The sequence below is a fragment of the Xyrauchen texanus genome, chromosome 29, assembly GCF_025860055.1.
Source record: "Xyrauchen texanus isolate HMW12.3.18 chromosome 29, RBS_HiC_50CHRs, whole genome shotgun sequence".
Lineage (NCBI taxonomy): Eukaryota > Metazoa > Chordata > Actinopteri > Cypriniformes > Catostomidae > Xyrauchen > Xyrauchen texanus.
Window position 1 is genome coordinate 11,218,098 of NC_068304.1, and position 26,604 is coordinate 11,244,701.

Below are 26,604 nucleotides of genomic sequence, written 5' to 3' on the forward strand. Positions count from 1 at the left end.
AATGTGGCATGGAGGCAATCAGCCTGTGGCACTGCTGAGGTGTTATGGATGCCCAGGCTGCTTTGATTGCAGCCTTCAGCTCTTCTGTATTGTTGGGTCTGGTGTCTCTCATTTTCCTCTTGACAATACCCCAAAGATTCTCTATGAGGTTCAGGTCAGGTGAGTTGGCTGGCCAATCGAGCACAGTAATACCAAGGTCAGCAAACCAGTTTCTAGTAGTTTTGGTACTGTTGGCAGGTGCCAAGTCCTGCTGGAAAGAAGATCTGAAAAGAGGACTTTGGACCACTGAGCAATAATTATTTGCAGTAATTTGTGTAAAAGGAGCCCCGACCATGTATCGAGTGCATAAATTAACATACTTTTCAGAAGGTTGACATTTCTGTATTATTAGTAATCGATTCAGGTGTCAGGATTGCAATGATGCTGTACAATCACAGCAATGTGCCAGATTGTGGTAATCGGCTGCATCCTCCACAATCTAACACTCTGAACTGACCTGCAAGATGGGTATTTGTGCCATGAAAACTGCGTTTAGCACTATATCTTTAGGCATCTCTTTAGGTTGTACAGCTGTGCTAAATCTCTTGTTTTGACTGCTCCCAGCAGCTCTGCAATTTGCATAAATACGTTTGATTAAATAAACCGCAATAAAATGTGCTCACCTAAAAGTTGCTAGTTCAGGTTTTGGAGAGCTGTCCAACTGAACTGTGCCCAGACAAGCTTAAACACTCTTGCTCCTGTCCGGAACTGGAACATGGACCACTTTTGATGACCGCTGATGCACTTCTGATGAGCGTTGTTAAACACACCATTGAGTTTTGCACAGAGAATGCTTGGATGTCTAGACTGTGATTTTATCAGATTTGAAAAAAATTATTTGCGGGCCATATGGAATCATCACCCACTGATTTACATGAAATAAAGAAATTACATTGTAGCGGGAGACTCTGAAAAGTGGCTTTACAGAAGAAAAAACGCCGGTACTCTGTAGGCTAAATTGCAAATGCAGGTACTGCGAACCGGTAAGTACCCACCCACATAAGCACTGATCAAATGAACAAAATCCAGTTACAAATCTAAAAGGACAAGCTACGATATCCTTGTTTGATCGCATAGGCTTCAGGTCTCTGGGCCTTCCAGTGCGTGTTGTTTGGATCCTGGCTCTGGTTCTGCAGTTGAAGCCCAGTGGAACAGAAGGGAAATTTTAATGTCCAGACACTATAAACTCAGCCAAATCTCAAGAAACCACATCGGATTGTCCTAGATTGAACGCTAAACGCTTTCCCACAATCTAGCAGTTAGAGCTCCAGTGTTTCCTCCATCTAAATTTTTCTCTCAAACCAAGAATGACACATGGAAGTTAGCATCATGTTGTTATAAGGATTGCAGGGCATAGCCAGCAGGCCTGAATGCACCATCAATAAAGACCTGTCAGGTCTGTTAGCACCATATGCATCTAATTTACTCAAGGCGTTTTCAGTTAGAGGTCAGGCCAAATTATACAGAAGTTCGACATCGAAAAGAGGTGGGGACAAGGACGACATACTGGCTGGTTGTGATGTCACAACATGGCATAGCTCATAAATAAAAGTTAGGATAGGTTACATACTATGGCAACACTGAAAAAACCCCAATAATGTTTCAATAGTTTATATCATTTTAATAAATTAACTTTTTTTGAATGAAATATTACTTGCTTTGTTTAGTGATAAAAACGATTATTTTGTGAACATGCAAATGACATTTTAGGTTGTTTCTCACCAAAATCTATTATATGCCATCAGAAGGCATGAGTCACATGGACTATTTCTATGATATTTTTCCTTTTTTTAAGCATTAAATGTGCACTCAGTAAATTTTTCCTCATAATACAAATTGTCCTCCTAAAGAAATGATTGGGAACATATGTATACAATCATGATAACTCTATTGTATTGTATAACTATTAGATGAAGACTCCAGTCATATCAGTAACATTATAAAAGCTGTTTTATTCTACATGGAGAGGGCCCACTCATGGGGGCTGCCATTTTGAGATCACATGACCTGTCAAAAACTACTCAATCTCAGTTACTACCCTTTTATTGGACATTTTCACTCATAAATTAATCATGGCTGACTGTGAATAGCGAATTTCTAAAATGGCATTAGTAACTGAAAAATACTGAGTTTGAATTATACTGCATCCCTGCCGCTAGGTGTCAGTGTACGTCCAAAACGACACGAACAAACATTTACTGAGTGCACCTTTAAAGTGATTTCTCCTGTTGTGTTCTGCTTAAGAAAGAAAGATGTATAGATTTCGAACAACTTAAGAATTTTGAGTGAATTATGACAAAATTTACATTTTTGGGTGAACTATTCCTTTAAGGCTTGAATGTTAAGCAGTGTATTACCCTGAAATCAGCTGTTAAAAGACTGCAGACATGATGATGCACCATCCGCCACAAAACCCGCTGCTTGTATAGACCTACCCGAGATCTACCCGAGTGAAAACCACATCTGAACTTGAAATAAGGAGACCACAGTAATGAGCACCCCTCAGCAACCGAGCAAAACACTTGTTTGTTGTCAACACACCCAGCTCACTTCAACATAGACTGGAAGGGTCAAAGGCCATCAAAGCACTCATGTGTTTGTTTAAGGTTAACAAAGAGACGTGAGAGATGTGAGAAGTTGTGGCTGGGAAATGAAGAGGTTTATGAGGGACCCTCAACCAGCTGTGGGTCACTACATGAGTGAGAGGATGAATGGGGTCAAACTTCAAAGACCTGCTGTAATTACAGGATATTTGGGGGGGGGGATACTTCTGATACCCCTTTTCCACCGACAGGGTGTTGTTGTGCAATCTGCCACGGTTATGTGCATCTCCACTGAAGAAAAGGCAGTTCTGGGCTTTACTTCCGATGTTAAAATATGTTCTTAGAACTAAAAGGAAGAGTTGTAAACAAAGGCAGTGATGCGCCGCGTTTGGTCAAGGTCCCTTTCAAGGCAAGCCAGTTCACTCGGCAGCCATCTTTGGAACAGTCGTGGACAGGAAAAATGGGGAAAGACAGAAATCTCCAAAATGGTTGGTCAAGATTACGATCAAAGAACATCTTTCAAATCAGCAGTAAAATCTGAAGCTATTGCGCATGCGAAAAATATCGAGTTGATTGATAGGTGATGTCTGCATCTATAAGGCGATTGATTTTTTTACCTGTATGTTGTAAGCTCTCTGTAAAGTGATGCATAGTCACACAATATGATGTTAACCTGTATTGATCCAATAAAAAGCTTTCAAATTTGTACACAGAAGTGTTAAAAAGCCGTGCATTTCAGTTTTATGTCGTTGTTTGATGTTCAAACCTTGTTTGCTCACATAACTGTCAGCTGTAATAAATTATATCCCCATTAAAATACGATGTGTAATAAAATTAGATTTCATTAATGGTATGTAAATAACAATATTTAATAACTGTATCTAAAATGAATAAGGGACAGTAAAATCACTCTAGACCCCACTCATCCAGCCCATGACCTTTTTTAACTGTTGCCTTCTGGCCGGCACTACAGAGCACTGAGCACCAGAACCGTCAGGCACAGGAACAGTATTTTCCCTCAGGCTATCCATCTCATGAACAGCTAAAGCTGCCCCATTGAGCAACAATTATGTGTAATTCACAGTCTAGTCTTTTTATATTTATCCAACATACCATACCTCTTCTGCCATTACATTCCCTTGCACTTTCTGACATAACAAATTTGTATTTGTACATATGTATATTTTGTCTTATTGTGTATTTCTATGTATATTTATATTTTCTACTTGCTTTTTTTTAATTATTATTATTTTATTATTATAAAAAAATGTATCTTTGTCTTGATGTATTGTTTGTGCACTGGAAGCTTCTGTCACATGGACAAATTCCATGTATGTGTAAGTATAGTTGGCAATAAAGCTCACACTGATTCTCATCCACAATAGAACAAAGAGTGTTTCGCATACTTTGAAAAAAAACAATGCCGTTAGAAAACTGAAAACGAGGATTTCAAAAGAAAAACAGATTTGTGTGGATGTGGCCTTCCAAGAGCTCTTGTACCAGCATTATTTAGAAGGAAAAGCATTAAGTGTGACTTAGAGTATATCGACTAATATCTGCTTTGATTCCTTAGATAAGGGACAAATCATGTCTTACATACGAAATGTTGTGTTATGTTCAAAATAAAGAAATATATAATACTAAATATACTGGAAAAGTTCAATCTAAAGGAAATGCGTTTCCTCAGGGCATGTATTACTTAATTAATTAAATAATTTCATTCAAATTTTTTAAAATGCATTCTCTACATGTAACTTCACCTATCCTCAGCAAGAGGTCACAATGTTAAACTGCCAAACAAATGTATAAATATAAATGTCAAATGAGAGGTAGGGATCTGTAAGATATCAAACAATACATAAAGTACACTTTCAATATTTTCCATAAAAAAAACTGCCTATCAAAGTTGTGTCCTCACTTTGCGTCAACTCCGTAAGACAACGTCATGGTCAGCTGTAACTCTGAGGACACCTTTCCCACTCCCCGCTCATGGTGGATGCAACAGTAGAGCAAGTGGTCAAGAAAGTAAAAAAAAAAAAATATTTTAAACAAACAATGTTTAAGTCTCTGCGCTTACAGCTTCAACGCGTCAACTTCGTCATCCCATTGTGATACATTATGTTCAAATTGTGGGATCAATTTTGGCATTTTATTTTAGGTTATAGAGAAAACAACAACAACAACTAAATGGCTCCAGTGTGCAACACATGGTTAAGATGGAAAAATATTCTGTCAACTTTTCAATTAACTCCTTTAAATAACACCATTATTAGATCATTTAAGACTTTACCCTTGTTAGATGGATCAATGGCATGTTTTTAGAGTGTCTGACGGAGTTGAGATAAATCTCAATAAGATGTAAGTTATGAAGTGAATGTCAATTTTCAGAAAAACACATTTTGATAAAAACCTCTTCCTTTACATGTTTGTTAGCTGAGACCTTGTCTACAAATACAGGTGAAACTCGAAAAATTAGAATATCGTGCAAAAGTTCATTAATTTCAGTAATTCAACTTAAAAGGTGAAACTAATATATTATATAGACTCATTACAAGCAAAGTAAGATATTTCAAGCCTTTATTTGATATAATTTTGATGATTATGGCTTACAGCTTATGAAAACCCCAAATTCAGAATCTCAGAAAATTAGAATATTACATGAAATCAATAATAAAAAGGATTTTAAATACAGAAATGTCGGCCCTCTGAAAAGTATAATCATGCATATGTACTCAGTACTTGGTTTGGGCCCCTTTTGCATTAATTACTGCCTCAATGCGGCGTGGCATGGATGCTATCAGCCTGTGGCACTGCTGAGGTGTTATGGAAGACCAAGATGCTTCAATAGCGGCCTTCAGCTCTTCTGCATTGTTTGGTCTCATGTCTCTCATCTTTCTCTTGGCAATGCCCCATAGATTCTCTATGGGGTTCAGGTCAGGCGAGTTTGCTGGCCAATCAAGCACAGTAATACCATGGTCACTGAACCAGGTTTTGGTACTTTTGGCAGTGTGGGCAGGTGCCAAGTCCTGCTGTAAAATGAAGTCAGCATCTCCATAAAGCTTGTCTGCTGAAGGAAGCATGAAGTGCTCTAAAATGTCCCGGTAGGCGGCTGCGTTGACTCTGGACTTAATAAAGCACAGTGGACCAACACCAGCTGATGACATGGCTCCCCAAACCAACACAGACTGTGGAAACTTCACACTGGACTTCAAGCATCTTGGATTGTGTGCCTCTCCATTCTTCCTCCAGACTCTGGGACCTTGGTTTCCAAATGAGATGCAAAATTTGCTCTCATCAGAAAAGAGGACTTTGGACCACTGAGCAACAGACCAGTTCTTTTTTCTTTAGCCCAGGTAAGGCGTTTGACATTTGAAGCCCATGTCCAGGACCCGTCTGTGTGTGGTGGCTCTTGATGCAGTAACTCCAGCCTCAGTCCACTCCTTGTGAAGCTCCCCACACATTTGAATGGCCTTTTCCTGACAATCCTCTCCAGGCTACGGTCATCCCTGACTGCTTGTGCACCTTTTTCTTCCACACTTTTCCCTTCCACTTAACTTTCTATTAATGTGCTTTGATACAGCACTTTGAGAACATCCAACTTCTTTTGCAATTACCTTTTGAGGCTTTCCCTCCTTGTGGAGGGTGTCAATGATGGTTTTCTGCACAACTGTCAGGTCAGCAGTCTTCCCCATGATTGTGAATTCAACTGAACCAGACTGAGAGACCATTTAAAGGCTCAGGAACCCTTTGCAGGTGTTTAGCTGATTAGAGTGTGACACTTTGAGCCTACAATACTGAACCTTTTCACAATATTCTAATTTTCTGAGATTCTGAATTTGGGGTTTTCATAAGCTGTAAGCCATAATCATCAAAATTATATCAAATAAAGGCTTGAAATATCTTACTTTGCTTGTAATGAGTCTATATAATATATTAGTTTCACCTTTTAAGTTGAATTACTGAAATTAATGAACTTTTGCACGATATTCTAATTTTTCGAGTTTCACCTGTATGTCCATTTCAAATTAATATAGTATTAAAAAATGTAAACTCAGATTTGAAACATGTTTGTCCCTTATCTCAAGCATCAGTGATTGACAAGTTGTGTTTCACATATTCAAATTCAGCTTAAGGGCTTCAGAAGAAAGGAAAGGATTGGCGAAATACTTAATCTTCTCTTTATATTATTAAAAAACTTTACACATACAATGGCTAAACTCCACACTGTGTGGAACATAAACAAAACAAATATAGAGTCAAATAAACACCAAAAAATAAAAAGTATCTCATCCGAAACAAAGGCATAAATAATATAAAAGACAAACTTTTTTCTTGCAACAGATACATCCATATGAAATAATATTTTTCTACTACAAAAAATAAATAAGTCATCTAAGTTTTTGCTTTTAAAAGTCCTCCCACAAATGAGACCGTTTCAGCCTTCGAGTCTTCCTCCATCCGTCCCTAAAAAGTCTCTTCATTCTTTCCTTTTCATTCTGTTTATTTCCATCCTTCTTTCTCGTATCAGTCAGTTCCAGCTCTGTACTCAGTCAGTTTAATGTCCCTGACCATTCCATCACTGATCATTTCCTGATTTGAACTCATCCACGTTCCCATTTCTTACATTCTCTTCTGTGTGTTTTGTGAACGCATGCACGTTTGCCGTGTTCATGTGTGTTTTTCATTAAAACTGTGTTCAGATATCCTGCGCTGTGGACTGGATGAGATCTCCAGTCAGGCTTCCGTTAGAGATCCAGATTGGTTTTTCCTTACAGTCCAGATCAGGCATTCCCAGCCGTTCCCAACACACCACAGGACCTTCCGAATCTTCATGCTGCTTGGGCTGTCCTCCTGTCACACACACACACATTGAGAGAAAGAATTTAGACTCCAGAACTAGCAGGAGCATCGTGAACTTATTACTCTTTTTTTTTTTGTATTCATACATTGAAAGATCGTTTATCTTGATCAATGCTGCACAGCTGCAGGTTATGTAAAAACACTCTCCCCTGCAGAATGGATTTGGATAGAATTGGACAGAAATATGAAGTGGCTCTTCTGAGGACTAGTATTCAGCAGTCTAGTCAGGTAAAATAATATTGCATGATGGGTAATGTACGATTTGCCAGTGCAGTAATTTCCTGAACGGCTTTGGGGGAAACACTGATTTTCCTTATTCAGCAGGAGGGCAGACTGAATCAGAGAGCTCTTTATAGTGCTGAAACTCTCTCACCTCTCTGCTGTTCGAGGCAGGACTTCGTTTCCTCAGGCCAACAAGGAGAATTCTGGGAAAGGGATGGAGCCTTGCCGCCCTCTGGCTCCTCGGCTGAATCTCTCTCTAGGGTGCCATTGAGCTGTGAGCTGTCACGTCCATGGCAGCGAGACTGAACGGGGTTGAGAGGCACCATTTCGAGTCCGTCGGGTTGGCGCGCCGCCATGCGGTGCATTAGAGGGAGAGTGCCGCCCGAGAAAGTGCCATTAGTTTTGCTGTAACACCTGGCCACAAAACACAAAATGCAAAACTTAAATAAAAAATAAAAGGAGTTCCACAACAACTCACTTGAGGCTTTCCCAAATCTAACTATAGGTGACCTTCACCAAACAGTATTTGATTTTTTTATATTCTCATGCTCATAACTTACAATAAACATAAAAGTATGCTGTTCTTTTCCATGCATTGAAAGTATACATTTTCTATTTGACCATATTAATTGTGCACTCTTTAGTCTTATGAAGCATACTTTGTGTGAAAAAAAGGATATTTAAGTTGATATTCACTGAAAATCTTCCTCTCCGATTTTACATCTCAAATCTCAATTATTGTGCATATTTAAACGACACGCCCCTCCTGTGGATCGTCGTTGCTCCGCCTCTTCAGAGGGCCATTCTTCAGCCAGGCTCACAACTGGAGTGGGCCGAGAAGAGAGAGGATGGGCGCAGTGACTTTTCCCATTTGGCGGTGCATGATGGGATTCACCTAAACTTAATGAAGAGCCTCATCACTGCTGCCTTTATAACCCGAGTGCACCTTTCCTCAGGAGACCGGTCTCTACCTGCTGGCATCTTCTTAGGTCCAGGAATGGTGCGGGGAGGGTCTGGCACAAATTAGATGCGTCACCGGACCCGCACTTTGGACCCCTGGTGTAAATTAGATTTGACACTTTCCCCTTTGGATGCTTTATTCCCCTTTTTCTGTTGTTATTATTTCATTAAACGCCTTTCCGAGGCTTGATGCCACTGTCTGTCTCTTGCTCACCCTGCCACAGTAACACAACGTGACAACCAGTGGCATTTGGTGTCATTGATGTCGTCACGTGTGCCACACCTTGACACAACAAATTGTATTTGTGGTTGCAAATAAAATTTGCAAGTTATAGGAGAGGGGAAGATTTCCAGTGAATAACAACTTAAATTTCGATCTTTTTCTTGCACAAGCACTGTTGTACACTATTGTATGGCTTCAGAAGACTCGGAATATAGAATGTGAGTCACATGGACTACTTTAATGAGGACGGACAACCCCTGCTCTAGAATATGAATTGTAGATTTTCACTAGTTAAAATGCTAATTCTTGATATCAGCAATGGAATTTATCCAAAATGCAATTTCATCTAAAAACGCTGTAATTATTAGTTTTTACTTGTTTTTTTTTACTAGTGTATTTGGAATTTTAACTAGTAAGAAATGAATAATAGATATCTGTAGTTGTGTTTTGAACAGGATTGAATGACACATCTGTGCTATTCTACTAGTGAAAATGGGATTAAAAATGACAGCTTTTCTTGTTGAAATTCCAATTTTCATACCAAGAATGGGTATTTCCGCAATAATGACATGAATGAAACGTTTTTACTAGTGCAATTGTAATGGTAGCATTTTCACTAGCAGTATTTCCATTGCTGATCTCAAACATAGCCATTTAACTAGTGAAAATTGAATTACAGATTTCTATAACTCATATTCTGCATGATACCTGGTCACTATATGCTATCATTATATGGAAAAGAGCAGAGTGAACATTCCTTTAAAGTCCTCCGTTTGTGTTTCAAGTCTGGAACGACATGAGAGTGAGTAAATAATGTCAGAATTAATTTTTTTGCATGCACTATCCCTTTAATGTACAGCTTTAGCCTGTGCATTTGCTGTAACAGGACTATGAGGATCTCTGCAGTGTTCAAACACTGACCGCTTCACACATATATTTCCGCAAGTCTCTAGGCTGCATGACCAGACTCAACCGCATGTCTCTGTGTGTTTGCACATGCTGATAAGACGTAGAGGCTTCAACATAGACATATGCATAAACATATAAACAAACAATACCTGAGATCATAAATATACTGATAGACTATACTGATAGTTTGTGCACTGAGGGAATAATGAGGGATATAGTTAGTAAGCTGTAAACCCCCTTGATATCAGCTCCATTCCGATGGTTTTCCCTCTGCTCTCCTGCTGGCTGCGCATAAATAAACACTCCGCTCATTATGACTGAAGCGAGGGTGCGTTCAGTGTAAACTGTTACTGCCGGACACAGTAAAGTACACAAACAAACCTCATGGAGGGGAGCTGCCGTTTATGTATGTGTGTGTTTGGAGCAGAACAGAATAAGCTCAGGTCAGGGGTGAAATGAGATCCAGATGGGGCAGATGATTGGTTTGCTGATTGGAGGCGTGCTGAGCAAAACATAATTCTCCAGGCATGTAAACACCAAACATTAACAAGCTACTGGGCTTGACTCTCTCTCTCTCTCTCTCTCTCACTTTCTCTCTCTCACCTGTTGTTGTTGCAGAAGTTTTGACAGCTCATGCAGTCAGACGAGTCGCTCTGGGGCAGAGCTGTGTATATACCACCACCCTGCCAAAACACATACTGGACATGAGCTTTACAGATCACAAAGAACACATGATGCATTTCAGTTCTTATTCCTCAAGCAATAATGTAAAACACATATATTTGGAAAAACATAACTGCATTTCACTTTCAGGATAACTATACAATAGTACACTGCACAATACTTTACTATCCCATACTATACATTATTATAAAACAGTTAGCTTCAGCTGTGTTAAAATACACGATATAGTAACAGCTATGACACAAAACACCTGTTCAGCCAGTTAGTGTATATTATTGCAAAGCAAACAATGAGGACAGCTATTAACCTTTACATGCTTACATGCCAGGGACTGTGTTTTCTTATGCAAAGATGGAATATAATGCACTGGCTTGGTAAAATAATGTATAATATTTTTTTGATGTTGTTGTTGTGAAGTAACCATTTTATAAAAGCAACAAGCAGTCAAGGTAATGCTATACTGTGAATGTAGTCATGACTAAAGGGGTTGCAGGCACTCCGCTGCTACATTTGCAAAACAGCACAGTCTCACATTATACATTATACAAAATACTATACTTTATTATTGTATTATACTGTACGATACTATACTATACTATATACATTTAGACACTCGGTTCCAAGAAACTCAAGAAGAGCCGCCACCCCACGAGCATCGGAATCTACGAGGGGAGCGCTTGCGGCTGCAGGACCCCGCCCACTAATGCCTGGACCTTACCCTCTCTGCACTACTTTTCCTGCACTTAGCCCCATGCACCACGAGGATGCTAGATTCCGCTTTGTTTTGGACACTTTCCCCTTTGGACACTTTATTCCCCTTTTTCTGTTGTTATTATTTCAATTAAGACTTCTCGAGGCTTGACGCCACACTCACTCTCTGTCTCTTGCTCACCCTGCCACAGTAACACAACGTGACAACCAATGGCATTTGGTGTCATTGACGTCGTCAAGTGTGCCACACATGCAAATCAAATTTGCAAGTTACAGCAGAGGGGAAGATTTTGCACAATAATTTACTTACATTATGAAGGTGGTGATGAGGGTGTGAGTGATCGTGGTCCATGGTGTTGTGGGGTAGAGAGGTGTCATGTGTGTGGGGATGCCCAGCAGGGTAGAGGGCCCCTGATCCTTTCAGCAGAGCCAGTCCGTTGGGTAGCTTGTGGTGGAGGTGATGGCAGGCCTGGGGCATCATGGAAGCAGTGTGCCCACAGCCTGTGTGTACACTTCCATTCAAATGGCTGGAGCCAGACAGGGTGGAATAATCCAGAACATAGCCGTTCATCTCCGCAGACTGATACAGGTAACTCGGAGGGTCGTATTCTACAAAGAACATTGAACAAAATTGACATGTGGTGTGACATGCTATCCTCAATCTAAGGGATAGTTCACCCAAAAATTATTTACTTATCTTTAAGCCATCCCAGATGACTTTCCTTCTTCAGCAGAACTGAAGTGAAGATTTTTATAAGCAGATTTCAGCTCAGTTTGTCTATACAATGCAAGTAAATGGGTGCCATCAGGCTGCTGGCTGTTTGATGGTTCAAAAGGCAGATTTAGGCAGCATAAACGTAATCCACACGACTCCAGTCGATCAAGTAATGTCTTCTGAAGCAAACCGACCGGTTGGTATAAGAAACAAATAGATAATTCAGTTTTTTACTTTAAATCATTGCTTCCATCCAGTGCTGTGTTGCTGTTTGAAATGAACTAACTCTCGAGTGACGTTCGTTCCTCTGTTCTGAACAAATTATCGATACATTGTTTACACAAACCTATCAATTCGGTTCAGAAGACATTAACTGATCAACTGGATTACTTCTATGCTGTCTAAATATGCCCTTTGGATCATTAAACAGCCAGCAGCCTGATGGCACCCATTTACATGCATTGTATGGACAAACTGAGCTGAAATCTGCTTATTAAAATCTGAAGAAGGAAAGTCATACGCATCTGGGATGGCTTAAAGGTAAGTAAATCATGAGAGGATTTTCATTGTTGGGTAAACTATCCCTTTAAACTTAATAATTAAGTTTGTTATAATTATAATGCATACAGTTTTATGACTATATTAAATGAAAATACATGAATAAGTTGTACTTTTAAAATGTCTCCCTTTTTCAAAGTTTTAACCTAAAACCTGATGTTGATAACTAGATTTTAATCTATTTAATATATTAAAATGATAGTCAACATGTCAATAATAAATTGAAGAAATGCTGAAAATACAGCACCAAATTTATACAATTAGAACATGAACATTTTTATACCAAACACACACGATAAACTGCCTAGCAGCAAACTAGAGTATGTCTGATCAAAGATAACACAGGGCCCATTTGTGGCCTATTTCAGGAGAGGAGTGTCTGTGTTACTACTTATACACACTGCTGTGACCAGCACTGTTACTCAATCTCATTGAGAGAGGGAAAGAAAAAGAAAGAGAACTTAAAACGGCCGGCTGACGAGAAGTAGGACTGAAAACCTGGCCTAGATCAGGAAGTGGACTCCAAGTAAATTTCACAAGAATTTTGACACATACTTTAACCTCTAACCTTACAGAGGTGCGACACCTGAATAAAATAATAATAACAACAGTAGTGATAAAATACCATGGTTTTAGGTTGTGTGGTGATAATAACTTCTAGCTATTATGGAAGCAACAGTGGCAATGGTACGGTATACACTTACTATGTAGACTGTTCTGCTGACGGTTCCTCCACAAACACATGACAATGAAGACCAGCAGAATGAGAACCATGACACCCAGAACACAGCCCACGATCAGGTAGAGCAGACCACCTGGCTGGCTGGGCGTATCAACAGGGTACGTGACTGGAGGGGTGATGGGGCGTTGACTGGGCACACCCGGAGGCTGACGGGCTAAAGAGGCAGAGAGAGAACAAAACATCTAGATGTCTTAAAAAAACGACATGACAATCTCTGCTGTTGAGATCGTACTGTGAATGTATGTGAAGAAACAAACAAACAAACACATTTTTTCGTTCAAACTTTCTGAAGAAAATGTGCGTGCAAAACTTGCTTCCAGAATGTTAATGAGTATTTTTTAGCGTGTTGCTGTGCGGTTGCCAAGGTGTTCTGGAGGTTGCCAGGGTGATTCTATGCAGCTTCTAGTGTGATCTCAGTGGTTTTAATTGTGTAGCTATGTGGTTGCAGGGTTGTTTGGAGTGTTTTTTAGCTGTTTGATATGCGGTTGCTCAGGTTTACTGGATGTTTTCAGAGACAGTTTAGCAGAGACGGACTACTGCTTTTAAAATGACAAATTGGAACATGGAGAAATTGGAACAGCCAATATGATGGATGTAGAATTTACAGGTACATTTTTACAGGTAAACCAGCTTCACAGGTAAAAGAGCCAATCACTTTTTAGATACAGACACCACCTGTCAGTCAACTTGAGAAAGCGCATGCACATTTTACTGCTGGTGTTCTTTCAGCGTAATCTTGACCAACCGTTTTGGAAATGTCGGTCTTTGTCCATTCAAGTAGATGTAGTACTTTAGTGCTGATTGTTTACATTGAAAAAAGCTGCCTGGGAGCGTTCCAAAGATGGCCGCTGAGTGGACTGACTTGCCTTAAAAGGACTTTGATGTTTCCAGGTAAAACTTGTTAAAAAAAAAAGTGAGATTGCTCTGAAATTTTTTTTTGTTTATAAGCGATTTAATGCCATGCCAGCTTCTGTGGCTTTTTTCATGGTGAACTTTTTTTTTTTTTATATACAATAAAAGGCTTAGTGATTGAAAATCTATGACATTTTTTTTAAATACATTTTTCGGCAAAAACTCAGTATAACTCAATATAACATAATATTGACTCAGGCCTGACTTTGTAAAAAATCTTTTCAAAAGTGTCAGATAAATAAACCTGTTTTTCTATAATTGTCCACTTTTCACTTTCACATTCTTCTTCTTCTTTTGTTTTTCTGCCAGTTCACCTTCTTTGTGCATATCACACCTACTGGTTGGGGCTGGCCAAAGGTGGAGATTTATAGTATGAAAGGACTTAAATATTGATCTGTTTCTTATCATTTCAGAAGATATGGCTTAAAGTGTTATGGATTACTTTTATGAAGCCTTCATGTGTTTTTGGAGCTTCAAAATTCTGGCCACCATTCAACTGCAACTGCAACCTACAGAGCTGAAATATTCTTCTAAAAATCTTCTTTTGTGTTTAGCAGAAGAAAGAAAGTCATACACATCTGGGAAGGCATGAGTGTGAGTATTTTCATTTTTGGGTGAACTGTCCCTTTAAGTAGTTCAACTACAGGAGCTTGGGAAGCTATCGTTTTAAGGTAGCTTCCCCAACACTGAACAAACGGTGCAGAACTTGCACATGAAAGTTTAATATGTGGGGTTATGGGTCTTTAAAAATCCTGCATCTTAAGTATGAGCAATAGAAATAGAGTTGAATGCCCGGCTTTTGCATATAACAATGTGTCTGTTGTCAGTTGTTAAGTAGGTAGTAGTCTTACGCAGTCTGTTTGTATTTTCTCTGGCAGTCAGTGACTTTCTGGTTTGATTTTAACAGTGTTGCATTAAGGGCAGTTATCAGCGAAGGTTGTCAAGGAGACATAGCACAATGTCTCTCATTGTCTTGCCTATAATAAAATGATAGCTTGCTTTACTCTGTCATTACCGCAGGGCTTTATGGGTTCCTGTCTGCAGGTAAAGTATAGCATTCCACTATCTCTCACCTTTGGTCTCACAGATCATGACGTTACTATATTCGCTCTCGCCACCGTCGTTAAAACACTGCATCTTGATGTCGTAGGACGTCTCTGGTTGGAGCTGACCAATCATATGCCAGAATTTGTAGCCTGGAGGGGGAGGCATAAAAAAAGAGAGATATTACTGAATGAGACGGGCCTCTCTCAAAGCATGTGTTGTTCTCTCCAAACCACAATTCATTTGCGCGATCTAATTTTTCTCTCTAGCTACACACGCTCTCACTCAAGTTCCAGTAGAATTCAGACAGTTGCTCTGCTCCAGACAGCCTCCTTATAAGGCAGCTTAACGTTTGTTCTGGCGCAGCTCCAGTATTCCCACTGAACACACTCACGGCCCTTTGTGCACACACACACATCGTAGCAGCCGCTCGCCACAGTCTCTAACACACATGCATGTATATTCAGGGCCAGCTCTCTAAATACAGTTTGTGGCACAATATTTTTTGTGCCACATATTTAAATACAGTGAAGGCATGGATCACTCTAAACAACCAGCTGCTAAACTACATAATGAAAGAGAAAAAACACAATACAGGCACTTGTAGACTTATGATTTATGATGTATTTCCTCTTGCACACACATAATATACTAGTATTTCCTGCATCATTACTGAATCTACAGCTCCACGGCAATATTTTTACTCTAGTTGTGAATTAGCATTTTGAATTGAATGTGCAAATTTGTATCTCATAATAATGCAAAAACAATTTCTATTTCATTGTCTTTGTTAAATGCACTGTGCATGCAAAAACAAACTTTCAATGCAACCAGTGTTGTCCGTTTCATTTACAAATGAATAACTCCAGAACTGAAACAAGAAAGTTCTCTTCATGAATCGATCAAAAAACTCACAAGTTATTGATTCAAATCAGTGTGACAAATTGTTTGCTAAGCCCATCAGAATGATTATGGAATCTGGATATTTATACGACAATGTTTATTTAAAGGAATAGTTCACCCAAAAAGGAAAATTGTCTCATCGTTGTCACATCCCAGATGTGTATGACTTCTGCAGAACACAAACAAATATTTTTAGAAGAATATCTCAGCTCTGTAGGTCCTCACAATGCTAGTGAATGGTGATCAGACCTTTGTAGCACCAAAAATCACATAAAGGAAACAGAAAAGTAATCCATAAGACTCCAGTGGTTAAATCCATATCTTCAGAAGCAATATAACAGGTGTGGGTGAGAAACAGATCTAAATGTAAGTCCTTTTTTACTCTAAATCTCCATTTTCACTTTTACATCTGAAAGTTAAAGTGGAGATTTAGAGGAAAAAAGGATTAAATATTGTTTTGTTTCTCACCCACACCTATTATATTGCTTCTGAAGATATGGATTTAACCACTGGAGTATTATGGATTACTTTTCTGTTTCCTTTATGTGATTTTGGTGCTACAAAGGTCTGATCACCATTCACTAGCATTGTGAGGACCTACAGAGCTGAGATATTCTTCTAAAAATATTTGTTTGTGTTCTGCAAAAGAAAGTAAGCCATACACATCTGGGATGACATGAGGTTGAGTAAATGATGAGAATATACATTTTTTGTGAACAATCCCTTTAAAGATCCATATTCAAAAAAGAGTTTTGCTGTTATAAATGGTATTTTAAGTTAAAAGAGAAATATTAGAAAAGAAAAAAGAAAAATATTAGAAAAATAGTATTTAAATAATCATAATAATAGTATTTAAAGTTGCAATGGTATTGTTTTATCTAGCTTATCTGGTTGATGTCACAAATCCCACTACTTTTCAACCTTTCCTGTCCAACCACTGATTCCATTCTGGTTTGTAACACCCACTTCTCACCATTACTTAAGGATAAAACGACGGCCCACTCATCATTTTTTTATTTTTTTGCACCGAATATCCTTTTTCATTTAGGAATATGACAGACTAAGGAAGTATAATTTACAAACCAGGGCCAGTACAAGGATGTGTCTCCCTTGGTTGTTTCGCCATCCGACTGAGAGGAAAGGTGGGAAACTAAACTAAATTCTAAACAAAACACTGAATGGACACATTTACATGGGTATCCCTTCAGTTTTCTCAAAGCCTTTGTGGACTGCTAGTAAACCTCGAGACTTATGAGGTCATCTTATCTGCCCAGCGTATTTCTGACAGCTCGCCATTTGGGCATCTGAGGAGAGGTATGAGGGTTGCACTGGACGTGGGGAAAGAAAGAGGGGGTAAAAAGTAAAATGACAGTAAACATTCCTCCCAGAAACTCAAGTCTCTCTCTAAGCGGTCAGTGTCGAGTTTCAATTCAGGCCCATTAGTGTGGCAGCCATTTATTAAAAACACATTTTACACTGGCTCATTACTGAGAGCGCGGGACTCCCTACACATCAATCATCGGATTATGCTTCCCTTGCCCCGCCCCGTCTCAGACATGATATACATAACACACTCTAATAATGCACTTTCTGGAATAATTCATTCTGCATTGTCAATGAAAGCACTCTGTGCTACACATATTTGTAAAATGACTGCTGTACAAACTGTTGTCCCAGGCTAATGATTTCCAACATAGTTGTGATAGTTTAGATTCTCATCTCATTATAATAAAATAATTTATACTCTCATTAATATTTAATGTCCCTGTCTTTATTTATTTGGTAAGTATCTGTGAAATAAGTGGGATGATGTACAGCCAGAGGGTCTTTATCGCAACATAAAATCTCTCAGATTTATGCTGAGGTCTTGATCACCTTGTCAGGGTTCATTTTGATATAAATCACAAACTATTATGCACTCCAACCACTCCCCTCTCAGGAGCAACAACAGAACAAAAGCAAACACTGTGACCTCACCTTCCACCACATCTCTCTTGTAATCGCTGTCATTGTCGCTGTCTGTCGGCCGGTAGTAGATGTAGAATCCCTGGATGGGGGTGTTGTTGTTACTGGAAGGAGTGTACTATGAAAGACAGAAAATGGCAAAACTAAAGTATAAAATATACCTTTCCGTCTCACTGATTTACACTGGCGAAAGATTATTCCGTAGAACCCGAGAAAAGGTTAAGCGTGCTTGTGACACTGTCTGCTCTTGGATAATTGACAAATAACATGACATGGCATACAATTCTTTGTTCAACTTCTACTGTAGACTTGAGGATAAAATTGTTCATTAATTGTTATGGGGAAGTGTTGTAACTGGTCACCATTTCTTTTAAGTTTTTCTCAATTTTTGTATGTTATTTGTTTTTAAACAGTCCTGTTTTTTTTTCACGTTTATGAAATGTGCGTAGATGTTTAAAATGACTAAAATGAAAATTGCATAATTATGCAGAATGGATTTAACCATAGTAAAATGTGGTAAATGGAGCTGAGAGAACTACACACTTATTGGTAGCTCAATGCATCACAAAATTTGCCAACATATTTGATAATCAACCAAGCAAGGGATGAAGAATAAGTAGAACGTTTATAAATAACATATTATGCAATTCTGTGGTCATCTGCAGTGTTTTGCATGTGCTGATTCCGTCCGGGCCTGGTTATGTTATCAAAAAGTTTTAAGCGTAAAATCGAAATAATGCTATAAAACATTTAATCGACTTCATCAAAATGCAACACAAATGCACCAGTTTCATGGGCTGTTTCTGCTGCTGCTGTGTCTTTGACACTTCTGTATGCAAATAATAACATCACTTTAGCTTATCTGATTAGCTAACCTCCTTGCATGTGTGTAAAAACACCCCTCAGATACTTGTTTAAATATATACAGTATATAGAGCATGGGCATTTATAAGTAAACATGAGGGGTCATATATGTTCATGTTTGTGTTGATTTCTGAATGACCCACTTTTGCAGCTTCGTTTCAATAAATGGCCTGTGTGGACTGAAGGAGGAGCTATGCGTTGGGAATGTTAGAGTACATCTTAGACCATAAGAAAAAAGTATGTACTGCATGGCACATCAAACTCTTATTTTAAAAGGGAAAGGAAAATCCTTAGAATTACTCTCAAGGACAAACATCTGCTATCTTCTTCTCTTCTTTTATCTTTCTTTAGTGGGTCTTTCAAGCACGTCAATCCTTTTCTCTCAAGCCTGTTTTCTAAAAATAGCTGGCTCCGTTCCACTCCTCAGAGCACTATCTGGATAAGGCCTCTTAATCTGTACTAAATACACTTACACACACACACACACACACACACACACGTACACACTGGTATCTCTATATTTGACGCATAGATGCAATGGCTTCATATGGATGTGAGGATATTTTCTAAACCCCAACCATAAACTTAATTCTAACCTGCTACAAACCTGTTGATATTGTTAGATTTAAAGCAAAACATGACTTGCACGATTTATTAGCATTTCAAATAATGAAGACCAATTTAATTATCCTCACAAGTTGGTTTTCGACACATTGCACAATATCAGTTAGGACATTTTCAAAAATTGGCCCTTGCAAGTATAGCCAAACCGGTTTCCTTGCTAAATTGGCAGCAGTAAACGTCGGATGTTTCAAGCAGTGGTCTGATTGAGCATTCTGTGATGGCTCTCAGGGGCTGATGGCAAAAAGAGCCACTCCCACATTAGAGCTACGCTACACTGTGTCTGGAAAATTGCACATACACACACAAACTCTTGCTTAATGTGCTGCAAAGTGCTTGGCACAACTAACACCATAGAAAAAAAACAAAAAAGGGGAGGTGTGTTGTGAGCAAGCTTGTTATGTGGTTGGTTCTGGACGCTTCCTACACTCTCATTTTCAAATCAAGCATTAAATGGGATTCAAATTAAAATGGCCATTAGACATAAAAGACACATGCTTAACATTAAAACACAAACACGCCAGTACTCCAGCCTCTGAGCTGTTAATATGAGGTTCAGCGTTATTCCTTCAACAGGCCAGAAACAGAAACAAAGTGTGTTTGTACAAGTGGTGAGACCATTTTTAAGATATGGTGTTAATAATACACATACAGAAGCATGGCCGCACAGAAAAACTGTTTATTCAGTGATGACTTAATAGGTGCTTGACAGAAACTCTGTTCCAAAATCTAGTGAGTTCGCTCACTGTCTACTGCCTATATAGACAGCTACCTTCAAAGGGAACATCCTAACCAACATGGAACCACATAAGTGACTGATTTAACTCTTGCCAAACAGTGACGCACATCACTTAAAGAGCACAAAAGATTTAACTAAAGCTCACAGTTGATAGTCCAATAGTCTGATGTTAGCATGTTGCTAAGCTAACATCAAAATACTTAGCACACACAAATATTGGGTAAAATAGTATTTATTTGTATCCATTCTTTACTGTATTGTAAGCTTTATCAACATTTCTCTCAATTCGTGTGCTATCTCTGCTAAAATGATAATAATAATAATATTAAAAATAACCCTTAACCTTAACCATAAGTTGGTTTGCTGGCCTCAGTTGATCTTAGCTTAGACTCAGTTCAGCATGTTTTTTTTTTGTTTTTTTTGTAGGGATCTTGGATGAATTTGTAATATTCATCTTTTTTAAGGGAGCATCATTTTGCTGCCTGCTATTTGGAAATGTCTTCGGGTCAGGAGCATATATGATACCTTAAAATGCTGTCTAGTATGGGTGTGAATCTTTGGGTTAAAAGCGAATCCATTCACAGGTTTTCGATTCAATTCAAGAACGATTTTTTAAAATTCAAAATGATTAAATTCGATTCACATTGAAATTGAGTTCGACTAACCATTCAATTCTGCATTTTTTTCCCATTTATTTATATTATTCTTTAAGTACTTCCCCTAATGTGTCTTAAGCAAGAAAAAGAAAGGTATTACATTATTGTACATGTACTGTACATAGATGCTACTTGAAATGCAATAATAGTACAAAAGTACATTCTGCCAATAAAATATTTCAACATAACTAGAAAAGAATTCCATATTCCATATTTCACTCTAAAGTCTTTTTTATTCATTTGCATTATTTTTCCAGGCCTTGAAATCACAATTTGAAAATTCCCATATATTTCCAGGTTTTCTATGACCATGAATCAGTAAATTAATCCAAATATTACAACATTAAAGTAACATCATCTGACTACATTCAAGAAAAGAGAAAAGCAATCATACAGAAGACTTCACTCAAAATGTTTTCTGCACGCCAAGTCCCCAACTAAACAATGATACCAGCAATGATTTCTAACCATTTAAAACAAACTGTGTCTTACCCGTTTGAGCTCTAATGTGAGCTGTCATTTGCTCGTGAGATAGTGGCCATCTGGAGGAGATGTCAGATATAAGGTACTTGAAAGATTCGGAAAGAGTTTCAGTGAGAGTTACGGATAGAGCGGATAGCAGGCGCGATCCCGTGAAGGTTGATGGAAGAGTGCAGCGAGCTGTGAGGGCGCACGTTCCCGGATGCGCAAGAGAATTAAGCGCATGTCTCATTTACATAGCACATGTAACTAATTTAATATTTATATATTCTAAAATATTGTATATTGATTTGCTGAATCGCGAATCATTCGATTTTTAACACTTTAAATCGAGTATTGACCAGCACTAGCGATTCTCAATTCAAAAATCGTATTACAAACCGATGCACTGAAAAAACGAGTGAATAATTATACCCCTACTGTCTAGTTAGGCAAAAAGCTAGATTATGGATTTAAGTGATTTTAGGTTAATTTGCAGTTACTGTGTAACAGTGTGTATAAGTATACAGTATTGGTGTTTTTCATGTTTTCATTCATGTACTCACAGTCCAGCGGAGCATAATCTGAGTATCACTGACTGCGTCGGTGGAAGAGATGTGCGGGCCAGCGACCGGGCGGTTTGAAACAGGTGGACTTGACAGGGAGACCTGGTATGGCCTGGAGGTGGCGCTGGCGGGACTTTCAACATAGATATTCATGGCAATGACACGGAAACGGTATGTGGAACCTGTCATGAAAACATTTATAAGATCTACAGAATATGAAAATAAAAATACTGTGCTAGCCATACATTTATATCTCTGTGTGTAACATTTAAAAAAATACATATTCATAACTTTTCCAGTCTAGATGTTTAAGAGCAATTTATATCCAATGAAATATTTTAGAGCTGAGCATAACTAGGAAAAATTGTATTCAACATAGAAAAATGTATCCCCTTTTCTCCCAATTTGGAATGCCCAATTCCCACTACTTAGCAGGTCCTCGTGGTGGTGCGGTTACTCACCACAATCCAGGTGGCGGAGGACAAATCTCAGTTGCCTCCGCTTCTGAGACTGTCAATCCACGCATCTAATCACGTGGCTCATTGTGCATAACACAACGGAGACACACAGCATGTGGAGGCTCATGCCACTCTTCATGATCCATGCACAAATTACCACGAGCCCCATTGAAAGCGAGAACCACCAATCACGACCACGAGGAGGTTACCCCATGTGACTCTACCCTCCCTAGCAACAGGGCCAATTTGGTTGCTTAGGAAACCTGGCTGGAGTCACTCAGTGCACCCTGGATTCGAACTCGCGACTCCAGGGGTGATAGTCAACATCAATATTCGCTGAGCTACCCAGGCCCCCGAAATCTCTATTACAATCGTTTTACAATAGTAATTTCAATGATTTTTAAAGGCCTGACAATCACAATTTTGAAATTCCCTGACATTTACCTTGGTGTAACCTCACCTGGTTCCAAGTTGCGCACTTCCACCGACAGTTTAAGGGGTGAGATGTTATCGGCCGCAATGATCCAGTCACCACTGCGTCCCTGCTTCCTGTACTCCACACGAAAGGCTGTGATTGGGGAGCCGCCGTTGGCTCGTGGGATCCATGTGACATAAACAGAGCTTTCTGTTGCCATTGAGATAGTTGGACGGTCTGGAGCCTCAGGAACTTAAAGGGAGAAACCAACCAATCAGAGGTTTACAAAACCCTACTGTAAACCAAACTCGGATTACTCTGTTTTCCTGAAATATACAGCAGCTTTCATGACAAGTGCAAGCTCTAACCTCAACATTGATCATTGAAAGACTAAAAGAGCAGACCAAGATCAAATAAACCAACACACAACAGACCAACAGCATGCAATGAGTCAATTGAGTACTTACTGAATGAACTCTGAGCCATAGACACAAAGATGAGAGCAAAGAAAGATAGAGAGAGAGAGAAATTTATGCAACAAATAAAAGTGGGCCCATGCCCATAGGATCTACAGTACACTCACACACACTGGAGTTGTTTTTGTACTCTCTAAATACAGAAATAGATTTAATACCCTGTGCATGTTAAGGAGGGTTAATAGAGTAGGCCCATAAAGTGCTTGGACACGTAGATCTCACAAAAAAATGTCTGAATGTCATATTTTGGGTACACTGTACATCACTGATCATTAGAAAGCAAAAGTCAGACCCTTGAGGTGTGGTAAAGTATTGGGGCTGTCCTCTTACCTCTATCATGAATAACCACTCCATAATGCGTGTTAGAGGTTTTATCCTCCGGTGCTTTATCTGGAATAGACACAAACGGGGCCTTGGAGGGGTTCTTATTGGGGGAGGCCCTCTCTAAGAGAGAAAGATAGCAAGAAAGAGGTTATGATTGATACATAATGAAGTTTATGTGGCTTGAGTTCTGGCATGTACTCTGTTGCTGTAATGAGATGGTAAACATTATGATCAGATGGTTGCTTTGCTTTTTAAAAGTGTATATTGTGAGCAGCACGTGACAATGACAAAACTGCTTTCCAGCTAGAATTTGCATTTCAAATGTTTAAGTAGTAGAAATATGCATTAATGTATTGTAAAGCATTGATCTAACATTGAAAATGAATGTATTTATTCATGCATCAATTATGGAGTTTAATAACTCATTGAAATTGACTGAACATACCAAAAAGTATAACGCGTTCATTTTCTTCCCAAAATACAATAATTGTGTATTTTGGGGAAAAAAAATGCAATTGACAACCAAATTTCAAATTTCATGATGCACTGAACGACTTAGTAAATAATTGTAAACAAATTGAATAGCTGTCAGAGCGAATACTATTTTTAAATAAATAGAATATTTTAAAGTTTACTGAAGCTACATAATAGAAATGTCCAAAATATAAGTTTCTTTTTTTTGTTGCTAAAAATAGCTGAGAACTACAGAGGAAGGCTTTCAGCAAATAAAGACATATATTTATATCTATTCCTCACACAGAGCTTCAGAAGACTTGGAATACAGCTCAAAGGCTACTTTTATAAAATCATTTTGGTGCTCTTTAAATTGTTTTCATTTTAGGCTGTCTTCTTTGGAGCTTGACAGATACAGTAATCTTTCAGCCCAGACATTCTATAAAACTTAGTAAAATAAGTAAGTAATTACTTATTTTTCATTCATTTTTCAAGTTTACTTATCCATCCGCCTTGTGTAATCAAAGATCAGCAGCACTGGTTAAGTTAAACTGAGCTTTTTGAATTCCTAAAGTTGCCGTCTCTTACCCTTGCCAGTGCGGAAGGTGAGCATGGCAGGCTGGCCCTCTCCTGCAGCACTGCGGGCCACCATCAGAACCTCGTACAGGCTGGACGGCTCCAGCTCAGACAGTGGCAGAGACTTCTCACTGCCAGGGACACGTACAGTGTGCCAGTTCCCCACCACGTTCCCCATATCATCCACCTACAGAGACATACAGCGCACACACACAGTATTAAGCCAAGTGCACACAACAGGAATTAAGCTTGTCACCCGTTTCATGTTTTAAGTCTGCGATAAAATGCTCCAGATCACATGCCTGTTGCTCACCTTCATACTGCCAATGGCAAAAACACACTACACAACTCAAGGTAGCTGCGCTGTGCACATTTAAAGAATTTGTTTCTTATTTCCCGTGCTGTTTGTAAGCAATTTACACAACTAATTGGCAATGAAAATTAAACAAAATAAAATTGTGAGAGAGTGAAAGAACACAAGAGGAAGGCGAGGCACTTGGAAGAGGGAGTCAAAAAAAGAAGGATAAGACTAAACGAAACAAAACAAAAAGCAAAAAACAAAACCAACTAAACAAAAAGTAAAATACAACAAAAAAGCAAAAACAAAACAAAACCAACTAAACAAAAAGTAAAATACAAAACGCAAAAACCAAAACAAACAGCAAAAACAAAAACCAAAACAAACAGCAAAAACAAAAAAAAACTGCAAAAAATGCAAAAATAAAACAAACAGCAAAAACAAAAAACAAAAAACAAAACAAACTGCAAAAACAAACAAAAAAACAGCAAAAACAAAAAGCAAAAGACAAAACAAAAGCAAAACAAAAACAACGAAACAAAAAGTAAAATACAAAACGCAAAAACAAAAAACAAAACAAACAGCAAAAACAAAAAAAAAAACAGCATAAACTAAAAATTAAACAGTAAAAACTAAAAATAAAACAGCAAAAACACAAAAAACTGCAAAAACAAAAAACAGCAAAAAGACAAAAGAATCTCACATCTTCCTGACCACTAACTTACATGTATTTTTGGTCTCTTTAATTTGTACTTCCCATTCTGTGCTATCAGTGTGGAAATGACCCAGTCGTCCCTATTGTTTGTTCACATGTTGTCGAGAATCATCTTCATGTGCATGACTTTGTGTGCAAACTGAATTTCGCAATCGTAACTACAGTCATACTGTACTGAATCAACCCTTACATTCTGACTTTGACTTCTGAGATGGAAAAGTTCACACATCCAGTCCAACAAAGAACAGTGAGTCTCTTTCTTTCTCTCCTACATGACAAAAGATCAACCCACTCAACTATTCCTAAGAGCGCAAGCTGTGTCACTTTTTCCTGAGTCAATGTGACAAACGCTGCCAATACTATCTTGAAAAGAACCAGAGTTTTATTAGCCATGGGGGCTTATTATTGAAGAAAATATGGCCTTTTAAAAAGGAAATGACCAACTTCTTACCAAAATGCTCACAGTTGGCAGAGACAGCCGAATTGTGTTAGCACTGACTTTTACAGTAAACGCCATTGGGCGTTGTTATGAGTATGTTCTCATTCTCAAATCTAATAAGTATAAATCTGACCTGATAACTAATGTCAGGGGAAAAAGAGGGTGGAGTAAGGTTCAGTATTACTAGATGAAGTCAGAATATTTTACATGTCCCACTTAAAGTTAAAGTGTGTCGTTTCTGTGCCTCTAGTGGCACCTGCAAAAATAATGATTGTTTGTGGTTGAAACAATAGTAATGTTTGTCCAAACAGGTAGTCTAAACTCAAACTCACATTATTGGTTAAGCCTGTGTTGCCATGTCACAAAATCAGAGGCCTGTACCATGAAGCCGGATTTGGTATGTTTTAGTTTAGTTTGCCTCAACCACAGGTTTTATGTACCATTAAAGTTGATCGCCTTTTAGCGGTGTTCATCGCCATAGCAACTTACGCTGCACGGCTAATCTGCTCCATAGCAGGTTTCGTTCTTATAGCACACTTTACAAATAAAATCTTA

General features: G+C 38.6%; 1 protein-coding gene across 1 annotated transcript in view; it reads right to left on the reverse strand.

Annotated features, from left to right (window-relative positions):
* Nucleotides 1–6,638: 6,638 nt before the first annotated feature.
* LOC127623151 (cell adhesion molecule-related/down-regulated by oncogenes-like) overlaps nucleotides 6,639–26,604 on the reverse strand; it is a 63,459-nt gene continuing 43,493 nt past the window's right edge. Inside the window, exons 9-19 of the mRNA XM_052097425.1 lie at nucleotides 24,610–24,784; nucleotides 23,575–23,688; nucleotides 22,814–23,020; nucleotides 21,896–22,077; nucleotides 18,003–18,108; nucleotides 15,152–15,274; nucleotides 13,129–13,320; nucleotides 11,462–11,760; nucleotides 10,360–10,439; nucleotides 7,816–8,078; nucleotides 6,639–7,433 (exon numbers count right to left, since the gene is read on the reverse strand). Of these exons, the coding sequence (XP_051953385.1) occupies nucleotides 7,279–7,433; nucleotides 7,816–8,078; nucleotides 10,360–10,439; nucleotides 11,462–11,760; nucleotides 13,129–13,320; nucleotides 15,152–15,274; nucleotides 18,003–18,108; nucleotides 21,896–22,077; nucleotides 22,814–23,020; nucleotides 23,575–23,688; nucleotides 24,610–24,784 (1,896 nt within the window). The 3' untranslated portion in view covers nucleotides 6,639–7,278. The remainder of the gene's footprint in view (nucleotides 7,434–7,815; nucleotides 8,079–10,359; nucleotides 10,440–11,461; nucleotides 11,761–13,128; nucleotides 13,321–15,151; nucleotides 15,275–18,002; nucleotides 18,109–21,895; nucleotides 22,078–22,813; nucleotides 23,021–23,574; nucleotides 23,689–24,609; nucleotides 24,785–26,604) is intronic.